At 37.0% G+C, this 24,949-nt stretch overlaps 1 protein-coding gene across 9 annotated transcripts in view; it reads left to right on the top strand.

Moving 5' to 3' along the window:
* Positions 1-23,827, top strand: part of FGF14 (fibroblast growth factor 14) — a 604,690-nt gene extending 580,863 nt beyond the window's left edge. For all 9 annotated transcript variants that reach the window (XM_035704628.2, XM_025441199.3, XM_035704627.2 and 6 more), the window contains 2 exons: positions 18,737-18,935; positions 22,018-23,827. In XM_035704628.2, coding sequence (XP_035560521.1) covers positions 18,737-18,935; positions 22,018-22,154 — 336 coding nt within the window. In that variant the 3' untranslated portion in view covers positions 22,155-23,827. The remainder of the gene's footprint in view (positions 1-18,736; positions 18,936-22,017) is intronic.
* The last annotated feature ends 1,122 nt before the right edge of the window (positions 23,828-24,949 follow it).

Raw genomic sequence — 24,949 nt, 5'->3', positions numbered from 1 at the left:
GTGGCAAGAACTCCTACACACTTAGGATATGTCCAGGGATTTTTTAAAAAAAATCTTATCCCTCAGAGAGGTAATATTCTAGTGGAAAATATGCAAAAAGTGTAAGGAGAGGAAGGAAAACAGGAGAGTGGGGTGTGCTGGGGAAGCAGTGAGCAGGTTGCAACATAAAATGGACTAGTCAGGGTAGGCCTCTTTGAGATTGAAATTAGAGCAAAGACTTGAAGAAGGTGGGAGTGAGCCATCCACACATCTAGAGAAGACCATTCCAAGCAGGGAATAACAAGATCCTCATGTATGAGAACATCTGACCTGCATGAGGAGAACCAGGGAGCCAGCATGGCTGGCAGGGGTGAAGATGGGCACAAGTAGCAGAAGGTGAGGTCAGAAAGGCAAGGGGAGAGTACAAACATGAGTTTGTGATTCCTGAGCATTTGTCAGGAATCACTAGCAGGGTGGTGGGAGTAAAAATTATAGATGGTGTGAACTCCACATGTATTCCAAACCCAAATTAGTGACATATTAGGTCCTTCTGATATGACTTCCTGGATGAAAGGTCAGCAAACTATAGTCCCCTCTCCGTTTTTGTGCACCTTTGTGCAGGCTAAGAATGTTTCTAAGTTTTCAAATGGTTGTAAAAATCAAAAGAAGGACAGTATTTTGAGTTACTTAAGATTATATAAAATTCAAATTTCAGTGTCCATAAATAAAATTATGTTGGAACTCAGCCACACCTACTTATTTAAGTATTGTCTGTGAACTTTTATTGCTATAGTCAAGTTGGATCATTCCAACAGAATCTATGAGGGGCACAGAGCCTAAAATACTTACTACCTGGTCCTTTATGGGAAAAAAGTTGGCCAACTTCTAAAATGAATGATCTAAGTGACTTTCCTTTATTTTTGTTCTGGGTCTCTTAACTTCTTAGTTTATTAATGTCTACCATCCTGATGAGTTCCATGTATTATTCAATGGCATTATTTTCCAATGTATTGGAGAAAGGAAAATTCATTTGAAATACCAATGCAATAATTAGATTGTTTATTTTTAAAAAGCTTTATTTTCATTTCTTTCACTGAAGGACACTTGTTATAAGTTTTGCAGAAGTGTATGTATGAGTGGTTCTGATTTTAACTCCATAACAAAATCCTTCCTATTTGTATCTTTCTTGTGAATGAAATTAAGTATAGCACCCAGAAAGAGTGATTCATGTTGTCAAATTGCACAGAATCTCTTAGGAATTAGCATCCTTTAACTACTAGTAGGAGTTTTTAATTAAATTTTCAACAACCATAAAAACTTGCAAATCACAAAATTGAAGAAAACAAAAGCCATATTTAGAAATGAAATGTTTTAAGATTTTAAGATAGAAATAAAATGAGACCAAGATCCCTTTTGATCACAGTTCAAATTATAGACTGTATAGACCATATATATAATACCGTATATTATGTATGTGCAAATATATAATATACAGGTGTGACATATATGTAAGATGTATGTTTGCACATACTTATGATAACTGAGTTACATTCACAATCATATGTTTAAAATTGGGTCAGATATAATGAAATTGTGCTACTAAATACGTATTACTCATATTTAAGATATTGTAAGAGAAAAATAAAGTTTAGTTTACTTTAATGTGGCATCAGTTCCAAAATAATTTCTTTTTCCTCCCTAACACAATCCCACTTCTATTTGAATGGCCCTATGCTCTAATCCAAGAACTTACTCATGCTTAGTTTATATGGCTTAAATTTCACATTCCTCATAGAGGCTTCAGTCCTCTTAGCTAGCAACTACCCCAGGTATGGGTATGTACCCCTATTCTGACCAATAAAATAAGCAATAGGCTCTATTAGAGAGCTTCTGAAAAAGTCTTTTCTCCCTCAAAAAAAAAAAGAGCACTTTCTTCCCCCTGCCCTCTTCCATCTTAAGTGGGATGTGGTTCTACAAAAGCAAAACATGATGGTTGGAGCTAGCAATTGTTTTGTAGAGAAAAATCTGCTGTACTTAGGACGGCAGAAAGGAACTTGTTGCCATCAGAGGCACTGATCCCATGTTAGAAGTACTAACATCTAGAGACATTATGCAACAGAAGCTCAACTACTTACTCTTTAAGTGCCTAAGATTAGAGTCCATTCCTTATAGCTGAATTTTGAAATGATATAAATACTGTCTTTACCAAGTACTTTTAGTCATTCATATAAGTGATCATTTTTATATCATTGCTCGTAATAGTAAGACTTGTTTCATATTTTACACACAGAAATTATTTTTCTTTTGTACCTCATGCAGCTGATTAAAATTTGTATTGAAAATCTTTAAAATTTATTTACAGCAAATTCTAAATTTTCACTCCTCTAATCAACTGTGCAAGAGACCGTTGAGAGGATAAACATCTATAAATCTATTTTTTGAATGTTGTTTCTGGTTAAGCAAAAACAATACTTCATATTTCTGTTCTCCTCTTTAATTATTGAAACTTCTTTAATTACAGATTTCATTAGAAATATGCCTGTATAATTTTACTGATAGGAATTAAAGTGTATCCATGAAGTAACTAAAATACAAGTAAAATATAGGTAGAAAGCTTCTCCATCTGTTTCATAATTGGGCTATTGAATGAATCAGCATGAATTCTATGCTACCTCTATAGATCAGATTGGAAAATCTCCAGAATCAAATATCCAAATCTCACATATTCTCAAAGAGATCTGTCCACAGATAGAGTTGTTTCTTTTTCTTCTGTTTTTCCAGAGAAGCTTTATGTATCTCCAAATTATTTATTCTAGAATGAGGGAATCCCATGAAAGCTATACTCAGCTAGTCCCAAAGAGGGTCTAGCACAGGGGTTGGCAAACTGTTTCTGTAAAAGGGCCAGATGAATGTTGTAGTTTTGTAGGTCTATGGTCTCAACTGCTACTAATCAACTACTATTGTGGCTCAAAAACCACCATGTCAAGTGATATGATGAGCACTGGGTGTTGCACACAACTGATGAATTATTGAACTCTGCATCTGAAACTAATGATGTGCTATATGTTGGCTACTTGAATTTACATTAAAAAATAAAGATGCTTTCTACACAGAAAATAAAATAAAATACAACTTCATCATCCCTTTGCTTGAAATTCTCTGGGATTTCAAGCTTCCACCACACTGTCCAAGGCTCCTATCTCAGACAGTTCTTATTAATTATAATTTCCAGAAGGCAGCTCTTTTTCTTTCAGTGGAATGCCTTTCTCTTTCTCCTTCACCTGACAAACTCCTAATCACCTTTTAAGACCTTGCTAATGAGCACTTCAATTTAGAAGCTTTTCCCCTTCTAATCAGAAACAACTTTTCCTTTCTGTAGACTCTAGCCCTGGTGTCTTCAGCTCTGTTGTTATGGCTAATGTAGTATTGATTCCCTCTATGAAACTAAAACTGAAACTCCAAGAGGACAAGGTCTCTATCTCACCTGTTCTTCCACCCCCAGCAACTAGTATGTGAGTTGTGCAGAAGAGGCAATCAAATGTTTGTTGACTAAATGAAAGATTTGGATAGCATTGGAAAAACAGAAACAAAAATAGGGCCCCTAATATTCCCTATATAATTCTCCCTGTACTTCTTTGAGTCAGTTTCATATTAAGAATGTTCATCTTGTGTACATAGATAGTAACAATACTGCTGAGTTGACCCGCATTGAACTTCCAGCTGACCATGCTATTAGTGTCCTGTCTGTTGCCCCCCTGGCAAATCACAGGATATGACAAATCACAGGATATGCATTCCATCTCTCATGCACAATGACTGGCTTAGGCTAGAGTTACCTGGGATGTGGACACAAAGTCAAAGTTATAAGAAATTTAAACACAAATGGTCTTTGCCTCATTAACTGCAATCGTAGTAGCCAATTGGACTGCAATGTACTCCTCCAAGATCGTTTATACTCCTTCTGCCACCCTCTCCCTTCACTGTCCTTTCTAGGGTGGAATCAGTGACAGAGACCAAGTCTCACCAGTTTCTCAGGAGCATCTTTTGATTTTATTTGCACAGTGCTCTTTACTTTAATCATAATGATGCCCATGGAACCATCTACTCCTCCAGCACTCACCAGTTTCAAGACTGCCCTGAAATTGCTGCTCCCTTCCTGATACTGACCTGCCTCTGGCATTTCCTGCCAGTGACCCCCACTTCCTCTGGTCCCCTCTCACCCCAGCTAGTTTTTCCGTTTAGTCTCCTTCTTGGTATCATACAGTCACTCTTCATATTCAAAACCCATCCCTCAAAATCTGAACCTTCCCTTGAAATATGTATGTTCATTTATGTCTTATTTCTTAATTTTTTTTTTGTAATTTGCCATTTGTTTTCATCTTTGAAGGAAAATGTAAGCTCATCCTGGAGTTTTTGCTATTCTGTATATATTATATAGTTAAAGACAGTCAGATGCTATATATCAGCAAGGATTTTGAAATCTTCCACGCTGGCAATTATGGGTTTAGCTACATAATGTACTCAAGACAAGGTGAGCATAAAAATCTCTACATATTGTTTGTTCTCTGTCCATAGATATCAACCTCAGTATTCATCTTTTAATTATTTCACACCAGTTCATAATTTTTTATTTTTTATTTTTTTAATTTTTAAAAAATCTGATAGGAAGCAGGCAGCCTGGGTGGCTCAGCGGTTTAGCATCGCCTGAGCCCAGGGCGTGATCCTGGAGACCCAGGATCAAGTCCCACGTCAGGCTCCCTGCATGGAGCCTGCTTCTCCCTCTGCCTGTGTCTCTGCCTCTCTCTGTCTCTCTTTCTCATGAATAAATAAATAAAATCTCTTTTAAAAATCTGTTAGGAAGCTCCTAGTTGGACCATATTTTCAAATGTCTCTGTGAAGTAAGGACAAGTATAACTCTACTTTGAAAAGTCATAAAGGTTTTCAGACACATCTGTCACACTGCAACTCTTTATTGTGTATATTTACATGGACAAAACACAAATGTATGCAATTTGACCCTACCAGTATGAGAATTCACTGGATATTGTTCACTGAGATAGTACGATAAAATTTCTTTTTTCTTTTATATCTTTAAAAAAATTTGTTTGATTGTGGTTAAAAAAAGCACATAACATAAAATTTACCATCTCAATTATTTTTAAGTGTGGTTATGTATTCCATTTGTGGGCTGTCTAGCAGAGCCAAAGAGTGCCTTGAAATTTCCTCTTTCAACAATGAGCTCGTTGTTTCCATTTGCACAATTCCATGATTGATAAACAGATCTGAATTTGTTTTTTTTTCATCTCCCTCAGAGTTCTATGAATTCTGCTAGACATTATTACAATTCTCTTCATCCTTAGTCTTTTTATAAAAGCCGTAGTTAGCACTTATTGAGTATATACTTTGCCCCAAAACTATGCTGATTTTGTTTCCAATTTAATAATTCCATAGAGGTAAGTATTTTATTTTGGAGGTTCAGTGACTTTTCCAAGATTCCAAGATACTTAAGAGGCCAGGGTAGGAACTAACCCAGGTTTATTCAGTTTCCAAATCCTTGACCTTAACCCCTGCTATACTTAGGGAGTCTGTGCACAACAATCACTGGGCTTTCATCTGTACTTTTCTCTCTCAATGACTTCAGTGCACCTACATTCAAATTTATTGATCTGATTCAAACCACTTCCTTAATGCTTAATCAATTAAATTATCTTTCTATGTTTATATTGTATGTTTATACTGTGCTCCCTGAGTAATGACTCAGGGAGCACACACTCCCCCAGGGTCAGGCTCATGGGGGCTTTGTAACAAGGTATAGTGATACTTGTTAATTTATTTTCAATTTTCCTCCTCAGAGGGCCTACCATTTGCTTGGCTTTTTTAGTTGCAACAGCCAATAGTCTGATTGAGTGAATGGAAGAACTAATCTATGAAACCAGGCCTAAAAGCTTATCCAGTTCAATCTAGAGAGATAAATGTGGCAAGTATACTATCAAGCATATAGATTAATGAAGGCAGGAGGATACACTGATGGAATTTCTGTTGTTGTTGTTTTACTGTAACACCACATAAAGATGAAAATCATTTTAAAAAGAGTTATGTGACTTCATGAATGATTGATAAATAACAGCTACTAAGGGAACAAGCCTGCCCCAACATTGGTAAGAATAACTGTATTTCATAGTAACCTGAAAAAGTCACAAATTTAACTTCCTTTGGCAATTTTTGGGTCATCCTTATATATTAAATTCACTGGGAATAGAATAGTTTTCCACCACAGGAAACTTATGAGATAAACCTTTTGTAAATGTTTCCGCCCTTGACCTGGAAGTCTATGATGGCCATCATCCTCTTTGTTTTAGTGGTAATCTGGGAACCATTTTGTTTGTTGACTGGGACTTTTTAAAAAGAAATAAAACTGTAAAAAATTTAAGGGACTGTCGCCTGCAAATTTCAATCTGTCTCGTCCAATTCCATTTGCTCTGAAACTAATAATAGTTCCTCAACTGTGATTTCTCTTTGCTTTAGGAATGCATTAAGTTTTGTAAAGTAATCTGGAATTGAAAACACATACACACACCTGCACACACACACACACACGCACACACGCGTGCGGGCTACTTTAGAAAAAACTTAAAACACAACATTGTGGAAAATTTCTCAATAAATATTAGAAATAATAGTCCATAAAAGGACAAAGCACTATGTAAACTTATGTTATACACATAAACTTAATTTTTCCCCAAGAATACAAAACTGGAATGTCTGACCTTTCAGAAGCAGCAAGAACACACACCAAATGTCAGCCAGTTCCACAAGCAAGAAACCTGAACATTGTGCTTGACACTCTTTCTCCCTTCGTTGCCATGTACAATCACAGAGTACTGGCTGTTTGACCTCCTAAAAACTTCTCAAATCTGCCCTTTTCTCTCCACTGGCGATGGCCTTTCCTGGAACTGCAGTAGACAATTCAGCATTTTTGTATCCAAAACGACTCTGTTCTTTTCCATTCTTCAGACTTTGGCCTGAGTGGTCTATCCAAATGCCTAAGTGACTGTGGCATGCTCTTGCATTCAAATTGTTAATATCTTCCCATAGTTTAGGGAGAAAGACCAAAACCTGACCATGACCATCTGGTTTGGTTCATGCCTAGCCCCCAGATTTTAACTTTTCCTGCTGTCTCCTTCACACTCTGCCTTCCAATTTCACGGTTTTCATTTTATCCTTCAAATGATCTGTCTCTGCTCCTGCCCCAGAGCTTTGCACATGATATTACCCTTTCTGGGAATATTCTTCACTTTGCTCTAAACCTAGTTAACTCATAATGATGTTTCAGATTTAAGCTCAGAGTGTAATGTTTTTCTGGTATTACCAACACAAGCAAGGTCAGATTTGACTTGTTATATGTTCTCAGAGAAATCATCCTTTTTTTTTTTATAAGAACTTGTCTTATTTTATGATGACATAATAATTAGTGCAACTATTGGATCTCCTCTACTAGACTGTATCCTCCACGAGAAGACAGACTATACCAATTTTTGCTCATTGTTATGTCTCAAGATTAAGAACAGTGATTGGTAAATACTAGAAACTCACTAAATTTTCATAGGATAAATGGATGCATGATTTTTGGGTATCATTAAGTGTTGAATAATGGAAACTTATTTCCATGTGTTCACAATACACAGATTTTCAAATCTATTAGCTCATAGCTGAAACAGGAAATTTAAGATTTATAATGGTAGATATTTTTTTGCCATATATAATTGTTCCCATTTCATAGTGTTATATTCTCAACCAACAACCTAGAAAATAAGAGAGTGTAATTCACTAATGCCTGTAACATTTCATGATACTACATGAAAATAATTCAGTGCTAATTTAGAATTAAATGGATAGCAGGCCCACTTTGGTAGGCCCACTTCATCTAGGTAGAGTAAGTTAGTCATAAGTTGAGTTTCCTTGGGTCCTCTGCTTCCCTGGAAGATACTGTCTCTCTTCTTACCTTTCTGGTGTCTCTCTTTGTTTTTTGATGTTTGTCCTCACCCTTTAACCTTTGGAATCATTGAACAAGTTGTTAGCAGAATCTGGGAAATCATATCTGCGGCATTACTAGCTACTTAAACAAAATCAAGAGAAAAGAATCCTCAGGTTTTCATCTTAGAACAATGTGGGCTTATTCTGTGTTCTATGCATTCAGTGTTGGTGACTCCTAATCAGATCCTGACTTCTGTCTTACTCCAGTAAGATGATTCATTGGATACTCTGGAGAAAAAAATAAATCCTTTCAATTTGCTCTGTATTTTTAACATTGTTATTATTAATGAATATTTGCTAAGTAGCAGCATGATGTACTTAAATTATCACCTGGATGGAGAGAAATACATCTCATCCATTGCTTATTGGGACTTGTGCTCTCTGAGACTCAAAATCATCATCTGTGACATGAAATAATGCTATTTTTTCTTCTGACAGCATTTTTAACAGCATTATTGAATCAAACAAAGGATGTGTGAATGGTCTTTGAAAATCATAAAGCTCAATATAAATTGTTATTCAGTAAATATGGCATTTTAGGAATATTGTAAACCTGCTTATAGTTCCTTCATTTTTCTATGGAAGCTTGCATTTTAAAGGTTGTATAAACCAGTACTCTTGATTGTTTGATTTACTTTGCTTTTTAGTTTATATAAGTAAGTGGTTCTGACTAGGATATTTTATTAGGAAATGTCTACAACACATACACTTAATACCAAAAAAAGTTCAATGGAAAGGTCTAATTTAAGCATTTAAATGGGGTTTAAAGAAAGGAAAGTAGAAAAAGCTTGCAGATGCATGTAGAATTTAGCCTAAAGAGAGAAGCTTGTAGAGTCATAGAAATAGTATTAAAATACAGTTCAGGGAGTTAAGCAGAAGAAAAACTGGTGAAAACAAGGACATGGAGTTGAAAGAACATGATGATGAAGGAAGGTAAAGCAACCAGGTAGGGTTTGGTATGACATGACAAAATACTGAATACCTCTATTCTAACTACATCAACTTAAAAATTAATTTTGCACAGCAAATTTTGCTTTTGTCTAACAAAAATTCTAGTGCAATGAGTTGAAAATATTTGCTACCATCAGTGATAATATCTTTGTCTAGTTGAATGTAAAAGAGCTGAGTATCTTCCACAGCTTTTGTCTGATTCAGGGATATCTTTGTTGCACTCCTTCCCTGACCCACACCCTCACCCTGGCCAGTGGTACCCTGACTCTGGGAACACAGGTTTTGTTGTTTGTCCCACCCCACCCCCCTGTTATCTTGGAAGCCCTTAATTGTGCAATATTATTTCTTAAATGCTACCTCTATGTATTTCTTTATTCTCTTTCAGGTATATATGATACCTGCAGGACCAGAGCAGGCCCAAGTCCCAGTTAAATCGTAACACTGTGGAAACATTAGGGAAAAGTAATGAAATAAGTTAAGAATAAAATAAGTGTTACAGCTGATAATTTTTAAGTAATGTATCTAAATGTACTCAATAATCTTTTCTAGTCCTTTCTTGAGGGTCATTCATTGAAGGAGAAAATTTGTTCTGAAACTGTCTTAACTTGCCTTGTGGTTGCTCTATTTGTTATCAAGTCACATTTCTTTCCTTAATTCCCTTTTAGAACTATATTGGGTTGACCAGTGGCATAACTAGTGGTGACTGAGACAGCTGAGGATGAAACCCTACTCTGCATAAACTCTTACCAAGATGCTTAACTTTAGGACAGCCCAGGTGGCTCAGCGGCTTAGCGCCGCCTTCAGCCCAGGGCCTGATCCTGGAGACCTGAGATCAAGTCCCACGTTGGGCTCCCTGCATGGAGCCTGCTTCTCCCTCTGCCTGTGTCTCTGCCTCTCTCTCTCTCTGTGCCTCTCATGAATAAATAAATAAAATCTTTTTTTAAAAAAAGAAGATGCTTAAATTTAATGCCATCCTTTGCTAAAAGGAATAAAATGAGATCATGCATGTAAAAGCATTTAGCATTGTGACTGGCATACATTGATAAATAAATAAATGTTAATTATTACTCAGATGCACTTTAGTTTTCCTTTAATTAGATTTCTATTCACATCTAACCCAATCTATAATAAAGCAAGATTCCCTAGACATCTGTGGTAAGAACAATCGTTTTCTTTTAATTTTCAATCTTTTGCGGAGAGATACTTTCACAAAATATAAGAACATTAAATTACTAGAAAACCTTTTTTTAAAAGACAAAACAAAAGTTCAGGATTTTTAGTTTTTACAACCAAAAGGTATTTAAAAATACTCTTAAATTGCTGCAGAGGCTAATAAATGTTTTTGTTCAATTTCTGTACTTGTTTTGTTGCAGACAGGGAATAAACAATTTGTAGTTGGGCACAGGGTCCTGAACCATGTATTATGGTGGAGACTATATAACATATTCTATTATTTAACTTTCGAATCAGATAACACTATTTTTAAAATGTTCTAAAACGTTCACTGACATTGTCATCATAATTTATGTATCTATAACATGGGCTTCATTTGATCTTTCTCCTGTAACCAAAGTACAAATCACTAACTGCATTTGTAAAATCCTTAAAACGGAGGATGAAGCAGCTCCAATAATCTGACTTAGAGACGTCACTAATCTCAGTTTTGGTGAAGCCTCTTCGTATTTGTCAGACCAAGAAACTTGCATATATCACTGTGTGCATGTGTTATCCGTTGACTTCATTCACTCAGATCATCCAGGAAAATTTTTAAAACTTGTAGCAGCACTTTTTCTGGATTTGATGACATAATTCAGTCTGATTCCCTTCACATAAAACAGTATCAGTTTTACATTTCCCATTTAACCAGAGTTCAGTACAGTTAGCATTTGACCCTACGTATCTTGGAGAAGTGCACCATTGGGAAGCTCATGTGTGACAAAACAGCAGAACACACTAGATCTGAGAGCTCAGGTTTTACTCAACAGCACCGCCCACTATAACACCCTCATCTCATTCCAACCCTTTCCTGGGGAATTTTCAACAGCCATGGATTGTGTTTTTCTAGGGGGATGATTAGCAACAGATGGCAGCCAACCCAATTTCTGTTTTGTTCAATATTTCTTTAATTGATCAATGGGGGAAAAAGTTGTATACAGGCTGGGTGAAGGGGAGAAGAGATTCATTTTGAATACCTATGTTTACTTTTTTTTTTTTAACACTCTTAAGAATTTACAATTCCCTCACAATTATATAGAGATATGTGTCACCTATGCCAGTATGATAGCATATATCATTCATTACGGTTTTCCATTTTATTTTCTTCCATATGTAGGCATAGATATAAAGTTCAGCAGATAAGACACATATTTTCTGTGTTTTAGTGGAAGTAGTAATTCAGCTGAATTAGCAATTATCTGTATCAGTTATCAATTGCCTTTCTGTAACCACATAACAAACACCCACAAGAGATAATGTGGCATGTAACAGTTAAGTGTGTGTGGAGTCAGGTGGAATTTAACTAAATAGCTCTGTAGATCTCAGGCAGGACTTGATCGTGTGTCTGGAAATAGGCTACCTTAGGTTGAAACAGCTGACTTTTTCTCCCCTATGTCTCTCCTCAAGCAGGCTAGCCTAAGCATGCTGCCATGGCTATGCAGGAGGTGGAAAAGGCAAGCCCAGGTGCACAAGTGTTTGTCAAAACTCTGCTTTCCTCACCTTGGTCCATAGTGGGAGGACATGTCAAATTACATACTAAAGGTCTAGGAGAGGGTGAAGAATACAGGCCATTTTTACAATTAGTTACATATCTAAGACAGTAAATATTTTCAGCTGAGTAATATGATGAGTAGGAATCATTAAATGTATTTACCTGATGAAAATAAATGTATCTGGGCAAACTAACTCTCTATGATCAATTACTTCATTTCTAACATGAAGATAATAATAGCACCAATCCCATAGAATTATAGTGAGGATTAAATTAATTGATTATGTAAAATGTATAGCACAGTGCCTGGTGCAGAGTATATATAATTTAAGTATTAGCAAAAGTTATTAACATTATTATTAGTCATCCTTATTATGTTGAAGATTTCACTGTTGTGTACTGACAGATGTGTGAGGATGGTGAATGGTTGTATCAATACTTTCTTAAGCATATTTATTTTGTAAGGTTTTTGCTAATATTTATAGCAGTGATACCATCTGTTCATGTTATAAGCATTATTATTTTAGAAATTTATCCATGTCTATATTCTAGAGAAAACAGACTTAACATTATAGAACCAGTTAGCACATATTTTTATTTATAATCTCAAAATTTCTTACTTAAAGATGTGCTGTAAATACTTCATGTTTTTGTTTCCATTTTCTTGATTTAATAAATTTTATATTAATGTTAAGAAATGGTAACAAGCCTGTGATTAATATCAGTTTGATGTTATCTAAAATTTTGTGATTATTTATTAATTTATCAATGGTAATAGGAACATATTCCAATGCTTCCTGAGCTCTAAAGTACATATAGATCTCCTGGAGTCTTATTAAAATGCAAATTCTGATTTAGTAGGTCTGCAATGGGGCCTGGATTCTGCCTCTCTGACAAATTCCCAGGTGAATAAGTTGCTATTCAGTCCTTGAATAGCAAGGAGATACATATATTCCCCCTTTGTACGGTTAAAGATTCTTACATATGTATATATAATATATATGAAAATATATAAAAATACATAGTTATATAATAAATGATCAAATTATTTAATATTTAATCATTACAATAAATAATGTTCTTGCCATAATTCTAAAGAAGTATGTCAATGAGTCTTAAAAAGAAAATATTTATTCAATATAATATAAATTTTAAAATATATTTAATAAATAAACCAATTACTATATCTAAAGATAAATCTCTTTATTTATTTATAGTATCTCTAAATGTCAAACAGTATCTTTCCTGGCAAAAAAAAGAAAAAAGAAAATGTATTCATTTATGGTTTTTTTCTGTAGTTCAGAAACTACTTAGGTAACAGCTTCTGGACCTATAAATATAAGTACTGGAGACACTGCTTTGTCAGTGAGAATGTACTTCAAACTACTGGGTCCTGTAATCAAATCAAAGCTGTCTCTTAAACACAAATATAATTATGCTTTAGTTTGAAGCACATGCACAAACAATTGGCTAATTTTTTCTTCCTGTGGGCACCAGTCATAGTCTAATATTATGAATATATTATGAATATTTGATTATGAAGAGTTTCAGATAAATACATTAGTCAACTCAATTGCCTGCTTTTGAGTGTTAAATACAAATTCTGTTTTGTCCTCAAATTCACGACTATTAATTCTTCTAAAAGGTCAGAATATTTTTCCCTTATATGTAATCTTAAGGGTGTTCTGCATTTCTTTTTAAATAGCTGGGTAGCATCAGAGCAGTATCATTAAAGCATATCATTGATTTTGAAACTATAGAAGGTGAAGGAGAATGAGATAGTGGGTCAGCAGAGGCTGACCTCAGGATAAATTCTAGTAGATAACATCTCTGAAGAGTACAAAAGGAAAAAAAAAAAAAAACTGAGAATTCAGGTTAAATGGGTCTTTGGGATTCCTGTACATAGGAATGTCTATTAAGTTGAAACCTGGAAGGAATAATTACATCACTACTTCCCTGTCCATAATAACAGTGAACATCCCAGTTGCACTTTGCAATTCTATGTATAGCTTATACATATAGCTATCAATATAACTATAATCTACAACTCAATGTATAGCTTACAAATCATTTTGCAACTCTATTATCTTCTCTGAGTTTTGCAGAAACCTTTATGATTTGTTACTGTTCTTCAAGGAAGGCTCCTCCTTCTCTCAGTTTGAGCCTGAGGAGAGATACTCCAAAGTTCAGCATCAGAATCATTACTGAGATGTTAATGGGAGGGGACTGAGCTTTTTGATGACTCTGAAATATAGAGGTTAATATAATATTAACAGCAATTACTTATTGTGCATTTGTTGTATGCTATTTGCTAGTATATGTTGAATATTTCTCTACCCTCCCTTTTTAATCTATTTTAGGTTTGCTTTATATTCTAATAAATGCTGTAAATTTATCTGGAATTCTTGCTTTTATATTTTCCTTTTGAAACAATGGTGGTGGTGGTGGTGGTAGGCAAACCATTAACCAAAATGTAAATTTTCATTTAGTCCTAGATGATTCCAGGACTAAAGGAATTTGCAGGTTACTACTTGTGTATCCTTATCAGAAACTCTGGCTCGTAACACACAGTATGGACATTTCCAGGGATGAAACTCATGAAATTCTGATTCAAATCGTTCACATTTGTATACATGAAAATAAGTACGATCCAAGTTCAATTTGGGAATACTTAGCTCTTTAGTAATTTGAAATTAGATGAGCAGCCCCTCTCTATTTATCTAGGTTGGGAAGTCCTCAAAATTTACCTTAGATCAGAGTTGGCCAAATTTTTTGGCAAATCACCATAGAGCAAACATTGCAGTCTTTGTAGGCCATACAACCTCTGTCTCAACAATTCCGCCCTGAACTTTGGAGCGCGAGCTACAAGAACAGGTCAGCAGTTCTCTCTGGCCCTTAGTGTATATAGTTTGCTGGACCACTGACCTAGATCCTCAGGGTCACTCTTCATTTTTAGGTTAGGTTATCGTGAATCATCTGGATTTGTAGCTATTCACTAGTTATGGATTAGGGAACATGGGCCTTCCCTTCCCTCCATCCTCTACTTTCCACCTGAACCCAGAAACCTTACTTTGTACGTGCAAATGGCCCATCAGATTATTTTCCTAAACAAAGGCATTTCCCTCAGAAAAAGAATGCTGCCCCTACTGTTAAACCACAGATGGTGCTTTTAATTCAGAACCACCACAAGATAAAAGGAGATATGAAATTTTTGTCTAATTGTTCTGTTTTTTCTATTCTGTGAGTGGTTTATTTAGTCTGGCAATGATACAAATTAATATCGAAGCTTCTGCTGGAACTCAACTGTTGTTTTGTTGTGGTATCAGGGGTTCTAAATATAGGCAGGCAAGCCAAGGAAAAGACACATGAAACTCCATATCTATTTGATTTTGCCAGTTTCTGAGAGTTTATATTTAAGCTTAAATTTAAATAAGCATTCTCATATTATCACTGCCGGTTTTAGAGCATTTCACTGGCACACTCATCATATTACTCAAATGTATCAAAACCATACGGTAGGTTAGGGCTGCGTTGCTAAGCCACCTGGGGTTCCTTCTTTCTTTAGTACTTTGGCTCCTTCAACGTTGGAGGTCTCAAACTGCAGGCTCAGGGGCCCCATCTCTGGCCCTCGGTCTACACAACATCAAAAACAAAGAACTAAGAAGTGGTTGCCTCCATTAAAAGGAAATTTTATAAGAAACCTGATTTCCTTATTCCCTTTGGAAAACCAGACTTGTCTAAAGACCTAAGGCTTTTCTTTTCTAAAACTGTCTCTCATCAACACTGAGCCTGAGGAGGGAGAGGACATTTAGCCTCATAATGGTGCCATGAACATAGCAACCTGCCTCACTCTTGAGTCCACCTGGTCAGTAGAGGCATTGAGTTTTGTGACCCATGCTGGGCACATGTCCCCTAGGGAATCTCATCAATGACAATGTTCACCCAGAGGACTTTTTACTCTGTCGCCCTGAAACATATTGTGGGATTCAGACACAAAACTCTGACCATGTTAACAGTACAGTTATTATCAAGAGCATGGAAATTTATGTGTTATGTTTTGTTCATTTGCTCAATGACACTTTTTCCTTGCAAGGAAATACCTTTTAGAAGTTAGTCCTGAGAAAAAGAAAAGATTTACTCTCTTCTATAATTTTTAGAACATATATTCTTTCTCTTTTTTTTTTTTATAAATTTAGCATTTTATTTTTTTTAAAGATTTATTTTTATTTATTTATGAGAGAGAGAGACAGAGACAGAGACACAGGCAGAGGGAGAAACAGGCTCCATGCTGGGAGCCTGATGCGGGACTCGATCCCGGGACTCCAGGATCGCTGCCCTGGGCCAAAGGCAGGCACGAAACCGCTGAGCCACCCAGGGATCCCCACATATACTCTTTCTATTTCCATCTGGGCTACCAGGAGGCTCAGAACTCAATTTAACAACATGTCATAATTCTGGTGATATTTCTCTCCTTACTTTGTGTGTCCTTGATAATTATATTAATACTATTTCCTAAAGTGAACACATATGTATGTATGTTGTACAATTTTCTGGTTCATTTTGCAAGCGATTGGGCTTCAATACATCAGTGTATAAGTGTTACTAATGCCTCAGAACCAGGCTCTGCATTGACAACAGGTATGTGTCTGTAAAATACCAATTGGGCTATGGCATTATTCCCTTTTTTTCAAGAAGGGAGGTCTGCATGTCTACCTCTTGTTCATAAGAAGTCTATGTGATTAGCAGAGAGTCCAAGACCCTTTCACATTTCTCCAATCTACCTTCCTATCTATGCAACTGTGAAGTCACTGGCCCAGCTCCCAGAAGGGGGATGTGGGATGGCTTCCTCAGGGTCCCGAGAGGCAGATATTTTATCTAAAAAGACTTTGTGTCAGATGTCCTTCCACACCTAGGGTCTTCATTCTCTTTCATCTGCCATTCAGAGAAAAGACCATGCATGTCCCATTTGCTGACAGTAGTGCCAGCAGCATTCTTCATGTCTCCTACATGGGGATCAGATGGGAATAAGGCTTGACTACTCTGTAGAACTGCTTTTCCAGAGCCAGAGGCCCTGGTGTCCCTAGGTAAAGGTCAGTCAATGATCCCCTCAATATGGTGAGCCAGGCTCTGGGCAGAGACCTGCTATCCCAGAAGGCAGGTGCCAGCTCCTCTGACCCTGCAGTGACCTACCAGGTCAGCTTTTTTACAGTCCACTCCCAGCTGGTTCTGAGATGAATTTTAACTGGTAAATAATATGCTTGGATGCCTTGGCCTGTCTCAATAAAAGACAAGTGACACACTGAAGTCTCATCTGTTTGTCATAGAAGTGCACATTCAAACAATATTATATTTATTAGTCTTTTGAGGACAAGTCAGATTTATAGCATTCCACTCTATTTTCCTTGCCACAAATGTGTGAACATGCACCCTTTAGTGAATCTTCCCTCTGAGGCATGGCCTGATTAACTCACTGAGACTGTTGTTTATTAGTAAGAGAAGTAATGGAAAGATATTTGGAAAAATAGGATTTAGTGGAAAGCCAGAACATTTATTTAGATGGGATCTTCAAACCTGAGCTAGCATCATCTAGAAGAAATGAAGGCCCACATAAATTCCATTGGGAGTGTTTAAGCCCATCTTTTGGCTACTTTTGATCTCATCAAATTAATCACTGGATCTGTTATCTTTTTCATGAGAAGTGTCTGCCATTAACAAAACCTGTTCCCCTTGGAAAACTATTAGCTCTCAGTGAATTAAAGCAATGGGGCACTCTGAATAAATTGCATCTTGCAAGAGACATCATTTGATAATTCAGACTCTCATGGGAAATACTGAAAGAACCTTTCTACATGCAATAATGTCACATTCCTTATTACGGTTAGCATAACTTTAACTCTGACAAGTTTTATTTTTAGTCCCTAAATGATGTGTTTTTCAGAATGTGTATAGAAAATAATATTTTAAAAGGGGGAAAAGCAGGTTATTTCCTGTAGTCATAAAGATCTATTAAGGTGAAATTTTTTTCAAGTACTGTCCTTCTTTTAGAAGATCGGTGACAAGAAAGCTCTGTTTTGCATCCGTATTTTGTATATATATGATAGTACAATATTGAACTATTTACATAGCCACAAAGACAAGTGGCCTCCATATCTATAACCAGGTAGGGTGAATTTTTAAATTACTTTTAATAGAAGTCTGTCAGAAATGCCTTTGTCAGGTAAAGTTTAGAAGTCTGTTAAAGTCACCTATGAATATTTATGTCATTAATGATAATCATAAAGTAGTAAGCTGTGTGCTGCTCCTCACTGGGGATCCTGTCATTGAGTGCCACTGGCACTTATTTCACGTTGCCCTTTCCAGAAAAGCCGGATGGATTGCAGTCAGGGCAGCTTTTGATGTTTCTCTTCAAGAATTCCAGTGGGGCTCCAAAGCATGGAATTAGGTCATTATTTCCAGATCCTGTCACTACAACCAGCTAACACAACATCCAGCCTCAGCTGCAGCGGTGGCTAGCTTGTGTGCCAGCTGATCCTCATGGTTTTAGTTTGGGGTTTTGGTTTGCCTCTTTGTAGGTAAAACTATATTGCCCTATCATATCAGTGATCCGGAGCATGGCTAGCAGCTATCAGGGTAGCATAGAATTACTCCTACGGAAATATTGAAAATAGGTGAGCAAGTACCATAAGCATATATTTTATTTTTGTTTAGCCTATGGTGAATATAAGATGCTACTTTGTTGTGCTTTTTCTGGTTATACTCTGCTTGAACTGTATTCTTTTTCAACAAGACAGTTCTAAGTGCGCATGTCTCTTATCTTCTACTAAAGGGCATGCATACTTTTGCCTATGTGTATATTGTGGGTAGTATCAGATTCTTCTATACTTGTTGTATATTGAAAAAAAAAAGTGCACAAATACTGCATGCAGGATGAGGTGCAGCTGGTCATCACTGCCCAAGGGCTGACTCATTGAGCCTGGCAGACAAGTTTCTGGAAGAAGAAAGAAAAAGTTCAAGGAAACTCCCATTCTTTTCTCTAACTGTCTTTTCTTCCTCTTTTCTCGACAGGAACTTTTTACCCCTGAATGCAAGTTTAAAGAATCTGTTTTTGAAAACTATTATGTAATCTACTCGTCTATGCTATACAGACAACAGGAATCTGGTAGAGCCTGGTTTTTGGGATTGAATAAGGAAGGGCAAGTAATGAAAGGAAACAGAGTAAAGAAAACCAAACCAGCAGCTCATTTTCTACCCAAGCCATTGGAAGGTGAGTGTTATGTGAACAACATCTCTTTCAGTTTATTCCACATTTATTTTCCCCACTGCTAACTCTACATTGACCACAAGGAACCCTTATGGAATGCTGGAAAATTTCCATATCTTGATCTGGGTGGTTGTCACACAGATGTCTACTTTAGTTATGAATTTAAGATTTGTACACTTTACCGTATATGTATATGTGTGTTTATAAATATATACACATACATATGCCTATTATGTACCCCCATATACATATACACAGACTGATGGACTATATAAATATGTCACATATATACATATATAGCTAAGTTTTGAAAATTATGGAATACAAGTATTTGCCCATTTTGATGATATCTAGCTGAAAGTAATCCCATACTTGTGAATTATTCTAATTACAGAAAATGAAGAGTTAATTGATTGGCCTTTAAAGAGCTTGTTGATGTCACATTATCTCCCTTCCAGCTGTATATTTGTTTATAAACTTAGGTGTGGCACTACCGTCTTTTATATTCATCTGTAAACAATGAAGCTTTCACTTTCACTTTGATCGGATTCCCAGAGAGCAGGCTATAAAGTGTTGCTAATTAATCAGAAACTTCACCTTTCTCACTAAGGTTTCAGAAGCCAGAAGTGCCATTTACTTTATCTATGTAATATTCGAGAATATAAAAAATTAATATTGAGGCATTTCAAAAGTGTTGTCTATTCAAATACTTTTGTTTACCTTCTACGGGAAAGCAGATCTATAATACTTTCATCTAACTTAGTTTGATTTTCTTTTTGTTTTTTTCTTCCTAGAGGAAAGGTTTAGCCATCAAGAGAAAATGTGTATTGGTTTTATAATCCATCTTCTCTATATAGGAATAAGATATTCAAAATATTAAAGGTTGATTGTTAGTTATTTGTGGATTTTAAATTCAGCTTTCAGTTTACCTATGTTTGGAAAACCACTCTTGTTGGTTAACAGCATCTTTCTAATTTCAACAATAGTGATTTATTACCCCCTAACTAAATTTGCCTATAAAACAAGCCATTGAAACCTATGTAGTTAGCCACCGGGGCCTATCTAAGAAAGGAAAAATTATGCCAGAATCTGAAATATGGTGAATAATTCTCATCATACATTAGATCATAAGGCAGTTAGAGGAGAAATAAGAAAGGAGAGGGTTTCGATGTTCTTCCAAAATAACACCTCTGTGATTTGACCTTACTCTTTTACAGGCATTGAGACCATCAGACTCATCAATATTCAAATGCAAGTGAAACATTTGAAAACTAAGTCCTTAGCAGTACTATAAAAATCTTGTTTATTTGCCACCTTGCTCTGTCTCTTTACATTAACTTTGGTTTTGAATGTGAACAGATATGAACTAACTAAATTCTAAAATCTTATCTCCTAATTGCATAAACATAATGAGAACCAAAAGGGCCTTTTTGTCTCTTAACTGAGGCAAAATCTGGAGACCAGCTATTTTTGTTTATCTAGCAGGAAATATCAGAGACTGAGATATGTGTAATAATATCACGTGGTGTTTGAATCATACACTGAACAGTTGTGTGTATGTGTGTGTTGTGCATTCATGGACTTTAACAGGCAGAGAGAAACAGTATTTTCAAATAATTAGCAGATGGAAGCACCCTAAAAACACCTAAGGGGGTATTATAATGATGGGGGTTATCACCTAGCGTAATTTATAGAAGAAGATTAATTTCAAACTTTCAAAACCCATACAGGATGTAAATTATATGATTGGAAACATTAGGGCAAATTAGGTACTTGATTAATTATCGATGCTCTGGGGCATTCATATCTCTTACACAACTTCACCACATGGATAGTCAAGGTTAATGCTCGGATGCTATTGTCTCCTAATTGAATTAGTAGTGGGAGTGAGAGATTGGAAAGCGCTTGGAGGATTTGGACTAATCCCTTTTAGTACCTTGCGGAGTCATTTCCTACAGGTCTGCTGTACACATGCACTTTCAAACCTGTGTGCTCCTGAAAATCCACATGCTGCGCCGATGCGCAAGGTAGAGTTCTACTACCCTGAACATGGAGAGGGCATGGAGAGGTCCGCCCACCTGACCATGGCGAGACATAGAGTCTCCTCATAAAATAGCCTATAAATAAAACACTCTGAAGCCTAAAAAGCAGGTTAGACAACTCTAATTAACTAGCATTCCTGATGGCAGATGATTCTAACTTACCTAATTTCCCCCAAGCATCAGTTTGTCTTACGTGTCCTTGCACAGGATTCCCTGGAGTCCTTTTCCAAAAAGCCACACGAACTGTTGTGATTAACTGTGCCGCCAGATGCTACTCAGGCAACCCCTCAGCGCTCACCTGGACCTCCATCCCACTTGCCCTCTTGCCATTTTGTGCTTCTGCCTTATTTTTTAACAATCTATCAGAAAATTATCCATAAGAATACAAAATGCCCCACACATGCCTTCAGTTTCCAAGACTGAGGGAGAGGAGATCTAAGGAGTGAGGTCCAGGAGGCCCTGGTTTAAAGAAAGTGAGTTCTTGGTCTTTGCTTGGGATAGCTTTGAAGTTGACAGTAGTGTGATTATGTTGCTTTTGAACCACTTGTGAGAAAACTAATGTAATGATCCAGAGTGTACATACCCAAACTCGAAAAGATGGATGGGGATGAAAAGATGAGGTTCAGGGGTTGATTTCAGTGTGCCCTGGAAAGGAAGTCTGAATTTTCCTAGCCTGTCCAAAGAACTAGGTTAAGAGCTGAGTCCCCCACACTGTGTGTGTGTGTGCGTGCATGCACATGCATGCTTCATATCCGAGGCCCACAAAGAGGCCGTAGCTCCTATTTAAACCTTCTCTCTTAGACAAAAACCCACCCACACCCATGTACATATTTTAGTTCTATAAACCAGAGAATGTGAAGGAAGTGATTTCCATTGGGGGCCGGGGGGTGGGAAATTATTGCATTAATGCAGGAATTCCCTCTACACGGGGTCACTCTACTCCGGGGAAGACAGGACAGGTGTATAAGGACAGGCCATCCTTGAACCTAACCACGTAATGTCTCCTTCTCTCCTTTCTTCATGCCCTCCTGCCCAGTCCTCAGTTGCCATGTACCGAGAACCATCTTTGCATGACGTTGGAGAAACGGTCCCGAAGGCCGGGGTGACGCCGAGTAAAAGCACAAGTGCGTCTGCAATAATGAATGGAGGCAAACCAGTCAACAAAAGTAAGACGACATAGCCAGATCCTCACAGGTGTTGTGACTTACTCGTCCTGAGCACAGTTGAGTGATTTATCCTTGCCAGACATTCCTGCTCCTGTGGCTGAGGAGCAGCTGGAAGTAAGCCCATGCTTGCTCTTGGCTGTCTCGAACTTCTTGGTTGCAAGTGGATAAATCTCAACCTGTTGCACCCCCAGAACAAGAAGACACCTGGATAACCAGCTAAACTCAGACCATGGAATGCCCTACCAGATATGGAATGCCTTTTTAATATCTTTTCTGTGACCGTGACACTTCATGTGAATGACATACTTCACAAGTACACTCGATACCTTGCCTGCTGACAGCTACCCATAATCCTTTTTGAGTCCTGTTTCAGCGAAATCCATGTGTTTAAGTTCAATTTTGTAGCACACGAATACTATTGAGTAATTTCTAGTTAGACGCTGTAAACCTGTGCTATTATGGATTTCTCTTCTCCCCGTTTTTACAGGGCTGCTCGCGCCACTGTCTGTGACCTTTTGCAGGAATTGTATTCCTCTAAATCTTAAATGTTGCAGTTGGCCTAGTTCGGAGAGCGATCAGGGAATCAGGAAGCCTTCTAAACCTATTATTACAAATTGCATCTATAAAGATTTAAGAGTGTTGTCTCCGGCTCCCACTATCGATTAAACACACATATACGATCTATCCAGTAGCAGATACCGTGCTCCTGAGGTTGGCGTTGCCGGGGTGAGAAATGGGTCAAACACAGTCCCAGGGGGGAAGCTCTCTACGATACGTGTTTGACACCCCCCTATAGTTTCTTTGTGTGTGTGTGTGTTTTATACATATCACAAGCTTACTGGTAATGGTAACATTTGCCTTGCCCAGCGAGCAAGACCCACTGGTTTTTGAGAAAGTGGGTCCAAAGAACTCTGTAGGCCTTGTAGGCCTGATTAAGGTTCATTTTTCATCTACTGATCCTCATTATTTGGAAAAAAGAAAAAAAAAAAGAAAAGAAAATTCAATGATTACAACCTACAAGAGTTGCGCTACCTAAATCCATTTCAGATATAATCCTACCTGTTTTTAATGAACCGAACTGAATGCCATCCCCGGTTTTGGCTGCGTTCCACTCATACTCAGCAGAGCATGGGCAAGGCGGCTGTTGTGTTCTTTTCTGCAGCAGCAATGCAAACGTTAGTTATAAAATTAGACTTTAATATTTTTGGTGTTTAATGACAAGTTTTTAAACTGGACATATTAGGAAAAACTATTTTTTTTAGCTCAGCATGCTGAGTCAGGTACTGTGTATCTCACCACTCCATACCTGTAACTCAGCTTCTTGGGGCCCCGGTTGCCCAGTAGCTGGGGTAGAGGTGCCTTGCCATGAGCTCAGAATGCAGTCTGTTGAATTCTCCTGGATCAAATTAAAGGCAAACCAACACGTTCAAACATCAGGTTTTTGGTCCACGCCATCGATTTGCTTTTGTTTGATTTTGCTTTCTTAATTTCCTTTTGCCTAAGTCCGAGCTTAGGGAAGACAACCGCTAAGAAAGGCCATGAATCGTTGATTGCACAAGGAAGAAACCATGCAAAACGTTCGCTATGGGATACGGAGAGTTTCAAAATGTTTAAGACGAAACTGTTTGGAAATATATTTGTTAACTCTGTGTATAACTTAATAAAATTCAATGTTTCCTCCTCAGAAGAGTTAACTGAGACCAAACTGAACCTCATTTATAGAAAACTATATGTGGGATCATGTACTGGCCTCTTATGATTATTTCCATGCAGAAGGCTGACCCAGTCGCCAGCCCCCCCCCCCCCCCCCCCCCGCCCCATCTGCACTGTTATTTCCTGGGAAATTATTTTGCCACTGCGTTCCTAAGTCTCCATGACAGCCCTTGCCCGGCATTAAAAAATTTTGGCCTGCTTAGCTGATTAAAGATTTAGTATAAATTTAACTGTTTATGCTTATTTCATTTTCATATTGGATTTCATTTTAATAAATAAAAAGTTAGCATAATGTTTGAGTAGATTTATTGTCAATAATGCTAAAGTATGAATACAACAAAATGATTCCTTCGACCATTCTTGATTTCTTGTGACAGCATTTTAAAGCCTATCGTTTTCAACAGGGTGAGTTAAAAACCATTAGATGAATTTCACTAACCAATTATTTAGGAAAGACATGTATTCTATAGTCTATGGCAAACTGAATTATTTAACTTGACATTCCAATTAGATGGGCTTATAGACACTGCTTGCCCCAACACACACACACACACACACACACACACGCACACACACACATCAAACAACCCCACGTATTTGTTTTTGGCAATCAGCCCTACTCACTTTTTGTTTTTGTTTTTTTTTTTCCCCTCCTTGCAAGGCTGTTTATTGGTTAAAATGAAGACAAGATTTATTTTTGTAAATGAGATTTATGTAAATGTGCACCTCTGTTTTGTTTCTTTTATATGAGTTGTCTCTGAGGGCATTTATCCCTATGAATGGATGTCAAATACTTTCTTCTAATATATGTTTAGACATATTGCAGACGGGTCCTTGTTATTTGTAAATTAGATCGTTTCCTTTGTGTCTGGTCTCACCTGTTGCATGGGACGAGGACAGCACCGATGAACTGCATGTAGTAGGGACCTGTGTATCAAGAACTGTTGGTATGTACTATTCAATTTACATACAAAGAGTTTGTCTGCATTGTACAGTTTCTGTGTTTAATACCATTTGTTGTATTCACAAATACAACATATTGAATAAAATATTGATATGAAGGCATATTACAAAACATCAAACAACTTTATGTAAC

The sequence above is a fragment of the Canis lupus genome, chromosome 22, assembly GCF_003254725.2.
Source record: "Canis lupus dingo isolate Sandy chromosome 22, ASM325472v2, whole genome shotgun sequence".
Taxonomy (NCBI): Eukaryota; Metazoa; Chordata; class Mammalia; order Carnivora; family Canidae; genus Canis; species Canis lupus.
This window is presented reverse-complemented; position numbering and strand designations above follow the sequence as displayed.